Raw genomic sequence first — 12,158 nt, forward strand, 5'->3', positions numbered from 1 at the left:
ACAACAAACAGAAATTTGGCGGATCGAGTCGAAGAAATAATGTGGTAACGTAGCTATTTTCCAAGAGGTCACGGGTTCACCCAAATGAATTTTGTTTAAAGACTGGTCTCCTTTTTAATTTACGTATTACGCTAAATAAGGCGAAACACTCACTTACAAACAATTTAAAAGTATAACTTACGAGATTTGTCTAACTGCGCTGAAGAGGACAAATATTCATACAGAGGCAGAATTGCAAATAACATGGCGAAAGTTTCTCTTGCGTGAACTCCAAAGCATCATGGGATAGAGGCATACTCATTACTAAACCAAAATGCTGTTAAGGAATATATTTAAAATTCAGAGCAGTGGGTGGTGTATAAACACAGTTAATTTATCATTATTATGAATAACATTAACTTAGTTATTTTGGAAATACAAACATGTACCATTAACATAACATGATTATAGTTCATTGTTGTTTTATCGTGATTTTAAACATCTTTACAAGAATCTGTATCATCATCTACAAATAGGGTATTAAAATTCAGAATCATTATAAATGTCTTTGCTATTGAAACTAATAAAACAAACGTGTTATATAAAGCGACGAACCTTATCATTTGAAGAATTTATTGATATAATGAGCTTGCGTTTATATATAATATCACTGTTACTTAGATGTTCTCAGATGGCGTCCATGTTACTTGTCTGGCGTGCGCTTCAGATTTCTCTCCAATCGATTATGACACAGACTGATATATGACAGGGGACACATCACTCAAACTGACTGACTGACTGACTCAACTTTTCCATATTTCTTAGCATCACATTGCTGGGCGTAATATTTTCGTGGTTCGTATAATGGCAACGGAAATGTTTTGCAGAATTACAGAATGATAAAAATATTCACATGACTGTTTTCTAACATATGCCGGATCTTCCATCGCGTCCAATTTTAATTCCTTATTGTTTGAGAGCATAGTCTGGCACCAGATTGTAATGAAATGCATCAGACAAACTGTTTCAGTGTGAGTCACCACGTTTAATCTGATTGCCGAAATCTACAATATTGCCACTGTATTTCCTTTTTTATGTCGCTAAAAATTATGACCACGTGTTCGCGTTAGTTCCATGCCATATTCAGACACTACAGAGAAGCAAATTTTTTACCTTACCTTACCTTGATTTAATAATCTGGTGCAAAATATTTGCAAAATGTTTGTTTTGACAAATACTGACTTGAATGCTGAGAATAGAATAGAACACATATCTTTCTAAGGAATCGAGACGAATTTGTTGTACTTTAATAAAAGTCAATAGTTCGAGATAATATTGATCACATTTAACCTCAGTTTCACATTTCTGTGGTATTGTTTTACACACTATGTGTCAAGTGCTGCAACGCGTGCTCTTTGATAGATTTTATTTTCGACGTTGTTTTTTTATTGTCCGAAAATGTAATCTCCCAACCAGACTGTGACGGAAAGTTGTCAAACATATAGCATAAACTGCGTAAAGCGATCTCAGACAAACTGTAGGATTGGTACGTCAAGAATCGTCAGTATGGAAAGAGTTGTTTCAAATGTAGTTACAGTATTTCTGTTCAGTGCATTTTTAACTAGTGTACTGGCAGCAAGCTTGGAAGGAAAGGAGTCGCCAGTGAGTGACACTGTAAGTCATTTCTCCTGTATTGTATGTAATTCATCTACGAAGTGCTGTAATGTAAAGTATCAATCATTGTTTAGGAATCTTAACTGGGTAGGCTAATTCTGAATCATGACTTGCATGCATATGGGGCATGTGCTGTTCATATTGTCCTTTCTCATTTTCATAAATGTTTCTATGTTCTTATATGTGCCTATAATTGTATTACTCACACTCAGGTGTTCTTCGCTGCCTGTTATACATATTCGTCCCCAAGGAAGTTCGTAAGTGTCGTACAGTACAATGTGGCGCAACGGATAACGCGTCTGCTTACAATTGCGAAGTGTTTTTCATGTTTATATGTTCGTATTTGTGCCTATTATTTCGATTAAATTGATAGTTCGTTCTGACAATGATCATACTAGACCTTATTTGTGTGCGTAATAACATTGTACACTTTGTTGTCGGACGGTGATTTGAAATTGCGCGTGCCCTACCAGTCATTGTAAGCGCGCATCAATACATGCTATTTCAAGCTGTCTTTTTCGAGACATTACTTGGTGGAACTGTGAGCGCGTCTGCTTACAGTTGCGAGGCACATTCACAGAGATGCGAGTTTGTTTCTCGTTTTTCATGTTTGTATTGTCAGTATATGTGCCTGTAAGGTTTGATATCAACTAGACAATGTGAGACGGTGTTGTTGGGTTGCCACGACAGAGAGATTATATTGGTTATCAATGTGACATTTGTTCGAAATAAAGAAGTAATGAATGACACTGCCTTCGCTTGTTGCCATTTGAAAGTTGCAACATATAATTTAATCAGTTTTTGGCATGGACATGAATTGGCAAACGTGATTTCTATGACATTTTCAAGTTTATAGCACTTTCCATCCTGGTCAGCCTTATACGCAGCAAGAAAACCAGATAGGGACAAACCAGGTAAAATGACAAGGAAGTATGCAAATCAGATCTGCAAATATGTAGAAGAGCCAGTGTTTTGTCTGATTGGATAAACTTCCTTATACAACTGTATTCCTCATTCAAGGACACTGTCAGTCACCGAACTGTTCCAGTAAGAAACATAATATTTTAGACAGTACTAGGGCAATGATATTGTTAGTTCTACAAGTACTAGCACCAGATAAGAAACTGAGAAACTGCAATGATCCTTATTGTACAGTACATGTACGTATTCTGACAGACAAATATCACAACATGGAACACAGGAGTCGACCTCACGATCACGGCAATTACCTCACTATTACGGACAGACACGCCACGCCACTCTCACTGCGCTGAAAAAAAGATATCATAGAATACATAAATTAAATTAAATTTATTTGATCGAATATGCTGCAAGTATTAATGCATTTAGTAATGATGATTTAGACGAGCTACATGCTTTTAAAATGTAAATATTTTTATGTAAATCGCAAAATAACAAATAATAATAGCTATGGGTTGAGAAAAAAAACAAAACAGAAATTTGGCGGATCGAGTCGAAGAAATAATGTGGTAACGTAGCTATTTTCCAAAAGGTCACGGGTTCACCCAAATGAATTGTGTTTAAAGACTGGTCTCCTTTTTAATTTACGTTTTACGCTAAATAAGGCGAAACACTCACTTACAAACAATTTAAAAGTATAACTTACAAGATTTGTTTAACTGCGCTGAAGAGGACAAATATTCATACAGAGGCATAATTGCAAATAACATGGCGAAAGTTTCTCTTGCGTGAACTCCAAAGCATCATGGGATAGAGGCATACTCATTACTAAACCAAAATGCTGTTAAGGAATATATTTAAAATTCAGAGCAGTGGGTGGTGTATAAACACAGTTAATTTATCATTATTATGAATAACATTAACTTAGTTATTTTGAAAATACAAACATGTACCATTAACATAACATGATTATAGTTCATTGTTGTTTTATCGTGATTTTAAACATCTTTACAAGAATCTATATCATCATCTACAAATAGGGTATTCAAATTCAGAATCATTATAAATGTCTTTGTTATTGAAACTAATAAAACAAACGTGTTATATAAAGCGACGAACCTTATCATTTGAAGAATTTATTGATATAATGAGCTTGCGTTTATATATAATATCACTGTTACTTAGATGTTCTCAGATGGCGTCCATGTTACTTGTCTGGCGTGCGCTTCAGATTTCTCTCCAATCGATTGTGACACAGACTGATATATGACAGGGGACACATCACTCAAACTGACTGACTGACTGACTGACTCAACTTTTCCATATTTCTTCGCATCACATTGCTGGGCGTAATATTTTCGTGTTTCGTATAATGGCAACGGAAATGTTTTGCAGAATTACAGAATGAAAAAAATATTCACATGACTGTTTTCTAACAACATATGCCGGATCTTGCATCGCGTCCGATTTTAATTCCTTATTGTTTGAGAGCATAGTCTGGCACCAGATTGTAATGAAATGCATCAGACAAACTGTTTCAGTGTAAGTCACCACGTTTAATCTGATTGCCGAAATCTACAATATTGCCACTGTATTTCCTTTTTCTATGTAGCTAAAAAATATGACCACGTGTGCGCGTTAGTTCCATGCCATATTCAGAAACTACAGAGAAGCAAATTTTTTACCTTACCTTACCTTGATTTAATAATCTGGTGCAAAATATCTGCAAAATGTTTGTTTTGACAAATACTGACTTGAATGCTGAGAATAGAATAGAACACATATCTTTCTAAGGAATCGAGACGAATTTGTTGTACTTTAATAAAAGTCAATAGTTCGAGATAATATTGATCACATTTAACCTCAGTTTCACATTTCTGTGGTATTGTTTTACACACTATGTGTCAAGTGCTGCAACGCGTGCTCTTTGATAGATTTTATTTTCGACGTTGTTTTTTTATTGTCCGAAAATGTAATCTCCCAACCAGACTGTGACGGACAGTTGTCAAACATATAGCATAAACTGCGTAAAGCGATCTCAGACAAACTGTAGGATTGGTACGTCAAGAATCGTCAGTATGGAAAGAGTTGTTTCAAATGTAGTTACAGTATTTCTGTTCAGTGCATGTTTAACTAGTGTACTGGCAGCAAGCTTGGAAGGAAAGGAGTCGCGAGTGAGTGACACTGTATATCATTTCTCCTGTATTGTATGTAATTCATCTACGAAGTGCTGTAATGTAAAGTATCAATCATTGTTTAGGAATCTTAACTGGGTAGGCTAATTCTGAATCATGACTTGCATGCATATGGGGCATGTGCTGTTCATATTGTCCTTTCTCATTTTCATAAATGTTTCTATGTTCTTATATGTGCCTATAATTTTATTACTCACTCTCAGGTGTTCTTCGCTGCCTGTTATACATATTCGTCCCCAAGGAAGTTCGTAAGTGTCGTACAGTACAATGTGGCGCAACGGATAACGCGTCTGCTTACAATTGCGAAGTGTTTTTCATGTTTATATGTTCGTATTTGTGCCTATTATTTCGATTAAATTGATAGTCCATTCTGACAATGATCATACTAGGCCTTATTTGTGTGCGTAATCACATTGTACACTTTGTTGTCGGACGGTGATTTGAAATTGCGCGTGCCCTACCAGTCATTGTAAGCGCGCATCAATACATGCTATTTTAAGCTTTCTTTTTCGAGACATTACAAGGCAGCGCAAATGAGATCGCGTCTGCTCAGAGTTGCTAGGCGTATTTACAGAGCTGCGAGTTTGTTTCTCGTGTCTCATGTTTGTATTGTCTGTATATGTCCCTGTAATTTTATATCAACTAGACAATGTGAGACAATAAATACAATATTACATGTTGACGATTTTATATATCCTATTTATGTAGATTTCAATGACACTTAATAAATATGTGGCCCAGTTTATCATTGAACTGTGCATATTATTTCCAAACATTAAACAATTTTTAGTTGTTCTACTGATATCTCAAGTATCTTCACATTTCAATATAACTTAAAGGCTCTGCTGTAATCGATGATATGATTACGTTTGTGATTAAAGCACGTCTGTGTTATTTATCTAAATTTACAAAAGATTACGCAATATTTTGATAGCACGAAAAACATTTATCAGAATTATACAAAATTTGTTCTAAAGATGTGCTAGCATAAATCACAGACAGCAAACATATCTATACAATGAAAGTTATTTCTTAGCTTGAATAGTATTATAAATTGTGAGTTATATTAGTTATATTAGTAGCCAGGCTTCTTGTCTAAAGTGCCAATTTGAAATTTGGAAACCGGAACTGTACCCTATATCTGATTGATGTACATTGATATTCTCAACTTTTTTTGATTTCGAATTGTCGTTCGAAGTTAAGGTGTAACAAGTGTATAAAAGCCTCTTCTAACACTATTCCGTTTTTTATTTACGAGTCATTTCTTGCACGCAACACGAGTAGTGATAATTGTGACCAGCACGTTAGCAGGCAGAGGTGAGACGACTTGCCTTGGGCGATAGTGTGAATGCCGTGTTCTTATGTTAATATATTGTATAAAATAACTGCCGGCAATCAGATATTGATTAAATCAGTGTTTAAACCAAGGAATCATTTCTACACAAAGTCTGGCTAAAAATGTCATAACTTGTAAACATGTTGGTACGTATGTAAAAACTAGCTCAAATGTTGTTGTATTAAAGGAAATGTACATTTACACAAAATATGCATAAAAGAAACTTACATCAAAGTATTTTACCGGTGATTTGCACTGGGATATCATTTGGTAACATGTTATAGTTCACGTACCACTCAATGATTCTATGAAACACATTATTTCAACGTATATAAACTGTAATTAAATTTTTCAATCAGACTCGACTTGAACGTGGTCAGACGACATTAAAAACGGGGATTTATACGTTAATAGATGGCCGATTTTGTTTTTGATAAATTCTATTGCAAATATACATGTACATCTCGTACATGCTTTAAGCAATTCGCTTCAAACCTCCTAGGCGGTTGAGCTGACTGGTAAAAACAATGTTATTTGTCTTTGGACCGTGCACGTTATATACAACATATCAAGTTGATTGGTAAAAACACTTATGGCCACACATGAGAAACAATGCCGACAATTTTGATCATTTCTCTCAATCCAAGATGGCGGCTTGTAAGAATATTTGTGATATACGAAATAAAACACCCATAAAAAACAAATGCCAGACAATTTTGGTAATTTTCCTGGTCATCAATTAGAAGACATGAACAACAAATGAAAATCCAAGATGGCGGAAAAATCGCGTGACGTTTCTACATTATTTTTGTTGTGTGTAAAAGGGTTCAGTATAGAAATGCAACAGTTGATCGGTTAAAACATCCATGGGACAAATGCTGCAATTTGTGTAGTATTCTATATTGTAGAGGTGATCTTTGCTTTTTCTACCCATGATGCATTGTAACTTTAGAGTTAGCAACCTAGTGATGGCTGCACACTGAATGCATAGTTCAAGCTCACATGTGTGTATCATTCACATCTCTAAGCATACATCAGTTTATTATAAAATCTAAGAAGAATATTTTAGGTATATTTTGAAGCTTTTCGGGAAATTGTCACCTGACAGTAGTAAAGTTTGTATTCGTGAGTAGGTAACACGTATGCTAATAATAAATTCAGAATGCTACACCGGTTCAACTTCAACCTGTTAAGTTACAAATAGTCTTATGCAAGATTTGAAATAAAGGTTAGCTGGCATATTCATAGTATTGTATACTGATGGTCAAGCTGGAATTATTGAATTGTAGTTATTCTGAAACTTTTTTTTTGTTTCAAATGACAAAGTAATCAAATATCAAATAGAACAGTATCTGATGAGCATTTCATGTCCTCCAGTCACTATGAAATAACTGTCATCTAGTTCATCTGCATTTTATACTAACCATTCACCCCGGGACATGTACTGCTATATCATCAACATTACACAAATTACTGAACCATTCAGGGCAAATACACTATTACCAGCTGTTTATAATTCACGTATACTGCACACACTTTTCCAAAGAAATACATCGCTGTGAGCTCCTAAAATATGATAAATAAACACTTCCCTGTTTTAATTTTAATTCAGGCATTGCCGCCGAACCAAACTGCAATGCACACGTTACATGCCAAATTTAACAATACTAGAATTAGTGGCTCTAGAGAAGAGGTATTTACGTATTCGATGCCATTTTCGAATAATTTTAATTATAGCAAATGGTTTATTTGTGACATTGATAGGACATATAATGGTGATGCTATAACAAAAAAATTACCTTGCTCAGACCCATGGAATTATAATAAATATAACCATTTTATGAAATCGACACATGACCAAAATACTACATAATCTACAAACGTACATATCAGAGTAATAGGATAATTAGTTCCGAAAATAATTTGAAAAACAGTAGTTATAGTGCAATTATTCACGTGACGTGTTAGATTATTTTATTCGTTACATTGGTATATATATATATATTATATATATATATATATATATCTGTTCTATTTTTATAGAAGAACCTTCCCAAATAAAAAAAAAATCTAAAATTTAAAAATATAAGAGGTAGTCACTAAACCATGTACTTTCACACTCAAGCAAGAGAATAGACATGTTGGTGAACTAGCCTTGCACTGTGAATAAAAAATTAAAAAAAAAGAATGCAGACCACACTTCTTTATATTTTTTAGTGGGCAAGCCATGTTTCCACATACAAAAATACACATATTATTTCTATTTAATTTATTTTATTTAAAAAAAAATATGTTAGAAGCATAACAATACAACGACTAGATTTGGTGTCACAGTTTGCTCCCAATTCATACTGGAATATTGCCAGCAATAATTAATAAAGCTTGTTCAGAAAACCATTTATTCCCGACATCATATTCAATGGCTAGTTCTCAGGATCTACAACAGTAAATAAATAAACAGAAATCATTTTGATGCATGGTTTTTAGATGACACTGCCATATCGCACAGATATTCAACACCACCATATCGAATTTGGATTTGGACCATACCATTTCAAGCTGCAGGGTGTCTAAACAATGACTCAACAAACAATAAACAAATCTTCCACCCACCACACAAATTTTAGCCACAATTGAACAACCAAGAAAGCAACAAATATCAGGCTGCATCTTGAAAACAACGAGATACCGCATTACAACCAGTCATTACAAACATGAAATCCTCCACCTCTCCCAGTACACCCTACAGCATTAATGGTTCCTATACTCATTTGCATCTATGTACAACAAGCTTAGCCAATAGATGCACCTGACTCATCAAACTTTTGACCAACCACTCATTCTAAATATTGTGGAGTGAGGGCGCTATTTACTAATGAGAGGAATCTTTTAAACGAATTAAACAGATCTAATATTACAAGCAGTGAGTATCTAGTTATGCTATAATTAGAGAAGGTATACAATTCACTCACCTGTAAACATACTATGGCATGACTTATAATTTGTTCCTATAGATTTGGTAGCCTAGGCGCAGTTAATACATCTACGATATACGTCTCAGATATTGAATTTGCTTCAGTTCTGAAATTAAAATAAAATATTAAAATTAATTCATTACAATATTACAAGCAGTGAGTATCTAGTTTTGCTATAATTAGAGAAGGTATACAATTCACTTACCTGTAAACATACTATGGCATGACTTATAACTTGTTCCTATAGATTTGGTAGCCGAGGCGCAGTGAATACATCTACGATATACGTCTCAGATATTGAATTTGCTTCAGTTCTGAAATTAAAATAAAATATTAAAATTAATTCATTACAATTCTAATATTACAAGCAGTGAGTATCAAGTTATGCTATAAATAGAGAAGGTATACAATTCACTCACCTATAAACATACTATGGCATGACTTATAACTTGTTCCTATAGATTTGAGAGCCTAGGCGCAGTGAATACATCTACGATATACGTCTCAGATATTGAATTTGCTTTACTTCTGAAATTAAAATAAAATATTAAAATTAATTCATTAATATTACAAGCAGTGAGTATCTAGTTATGCTATAATTAGAGAAGGTATACAATTCTCTCACCTGTAAACATACTATGGCATGACATATAACTTTTAGCCCTGGGGGGTCAGTCTAGCCACAGTTGAAATCTTTTAAAATTTGATTCCAAAGGTAGGGATTCAGCTTTAGTTCTGAAATTAAATTAAATTATTAAAAATAATTCATTACAATATTACCAGCAGTGAGTATCTAGTTATGCTATAATTAGAGAAGGTATACAATTCACTCACCTGTAAACATACTATGGCATGACTTATAACTTGTTCCTATAGATTTGGTAGCCTAGGCGCAGTTAATACATCTACGATATACGTCTCAGATATTGAATTTGCTTTAGTTCTGAAATTAAAATAAAATTTTAAAATTAATTCATTAAATCTGTTCTATTTTTATAGAAGAACCTTCCCAAATAAAAAAAATTATAAAATTTAAAAATATAAGAGGTAGTCACTAAACCATGTAACTTTCAAACTCAAGCAAGAGAATAGACATGTTGGTGACCTAGCCTTGCACTGTGAGTGTTTTATTGTTTACACTCCAGTTTTTTTCACAAATAAAAAAATTTTAAAAAAAGAACTGCAGACCACACTTCTTTATATTTTTAGTGGGCAAGCCATGTTTCCACATACAAAAATACACATAATATTTCTATTTAATTTATTTTATTTAAACAAAAAATATTTTAGAAGCATAACAATAAAACGACTAGATTTGGTGTCACAGTTTGCTCCCAATTCATACTGGAATATTGCCAGCAATAATTAATAAAGCTTGTTCAGAAAACCATTTATTCCCGACATCATATTCAATGGCTAGTTCTCAGGATCTACAACAGTAAATAAATAAACAGAAATCATTTTGATGCGTGCTTTTTAGATGACACTGCCATATCGCACAGATATTCAACACCACCATATCGAATTTGGATTTGGACCATACCATTTCAAACTGCAGGGTGTCTAAACAATGACTCAACAAACAATAAACACATCTTCCACCCACCACACAAATTTTAGCCACAATTGAACAACCAAGAAAGCAGCAAATATCAGGCTGCATCTTAAAAACAACGAGATACCGCATTACAACCAGTCATTACAAACATGAAATCCTCCACCCCTCCCAGTACACCCTACAGCATTAATGGTTCCTATACTCATTTGTATCTATGTACAACAAGCTTAGCCAATAGATGCACCAGACTCATCAAACTTTTGACCAACCACTCATTCTAAATATTGTGGAGTGAGGGCGCTGTTTACTAATGAGAGAAATCTTTTAAACGAATTAAACAGATATATATAGATATAGCATAGTATAGACCAGTCACTTTTTTAGCATTACACTAACTCGATGTATTTCCAATTAAATTAAATCAATTTAACGACTGGTTTCAACCAGCGTGTCAGATGTTGCAGACATTTTCGAAGTTAATCTTGTCACTGTAATCTCCCATCAGACTGTGGCGAAACGTTGTCACATTAAAAACTGTGCAACTGTATGTGATCGCCAGAAAAGGTCTAGATTTGGTTTGATGGTAGAATCAGCAATATGACGCCAATACAGTCAGCATTGAAACAAGTTTTTTTACCAGTACATACATTGTTTCTGGTCATTGCAGTTTTAAGTCGTGCGTAGACGGTGGGATTTAAAAAAAAAGACGTGAAACATCTCTGAGTGTCAGATGTTGTGGTGTTTATTGAGAAATTTTATTTTCGAATTAGTTTGTTATTGTCTGCACACTATAATCTCCAACCAAACTGCTACAAAGTGTTACCATACATCAAGCATAAACTGCGTAACAGCGAGAGTCAGACATACTGTAGGCTTGGTATCGTAGAGGAGCCAGCAATACAACGTCAGTACAGTCAGCATGGCAAAAGTTGTCTTACCTGCACTTACATTGCTCCTGTTGAATGCAATCTTAACACGTGCGCAGTCAATGAGATTTGAGAGTCATTAGGCACCAGAGACATCAATGAGTGACACTCATGCCAATGTAAGTCTTTTTCAGTGTTAAGCATTATTGTATTCATCTAAGTGATGTAAACTATTGATAAAAATTCAAAGAAAATTTTAACGAAGAAGGTTCATTCGGGGGCTAAGACAAACACGCTTACGTGTATTGCCATACTCCATATATTAATGCCACAGCTAGGTGTTTATTACCAATGTAATTGTCAATCAGGACACAGGATCATCTAGTATGCCCACTGAAACCACATCTTTCAAGATGAAAGTGTTTTGTGATTCTATAGAATACACATAACCAAACTTAAAAGTGCGACTGGCCAAAAAATGTTAGCATGTATATGTTATCTTAAAATAATTCAACAAAAACTATTTGCTAAAATAAATGATTGCCAGTGCCCCTTCCCCATGACAAATCCATAAATATTGACTGATCGTAGAAAGTTTGGGGTAATTTTTTTTGTCAAATATACACATTCTTGTAACAACTGTAAATCAATACT

The 12,158-nt window shown here is 34.2% G+C and overlaps 1 protein-coding gene across 1 annotated transcript in view; it reads left to right on the plus strand.

Moving 5' to 3' along the window:
- Positions 1 to 1,522: 1,522 nt before the first annotated feature.
- The window catches only part of LOC102803346 (von Willebrand factor-like), a 31,327-nt gene continuing 20,691 nt past the window's right edge, over positions 1,523 to 12,158 (plus strand). Inside the window, exon 1 of the mRNA XM_085495822.1 lies at positions 1,523 to 1,653. Coding sequence (XP_085351948.1) covers positions 1,546 to 1,653 — 108 coding nt within the window. The 5' untranslated portion in view covers positions 1,523 to 1,545. The remainder of the gene's footprint in view (positions 1,654 to 12,158) is intronic.

Source organism: Saccoglossus kowalevskii, chromosome 22 (genome assembly GCF_978046115.1).
Source record: "Saccoglossus kowalevskii chromosome 22, keSacKowa6.1, whole genome shotgun sequence".
NCBI lineage: Eukaryota > Metazoa > Hemichordata > Enteropneusta > Harrimaniidae > Saccoglossus > Saccoglossus kowalevskii.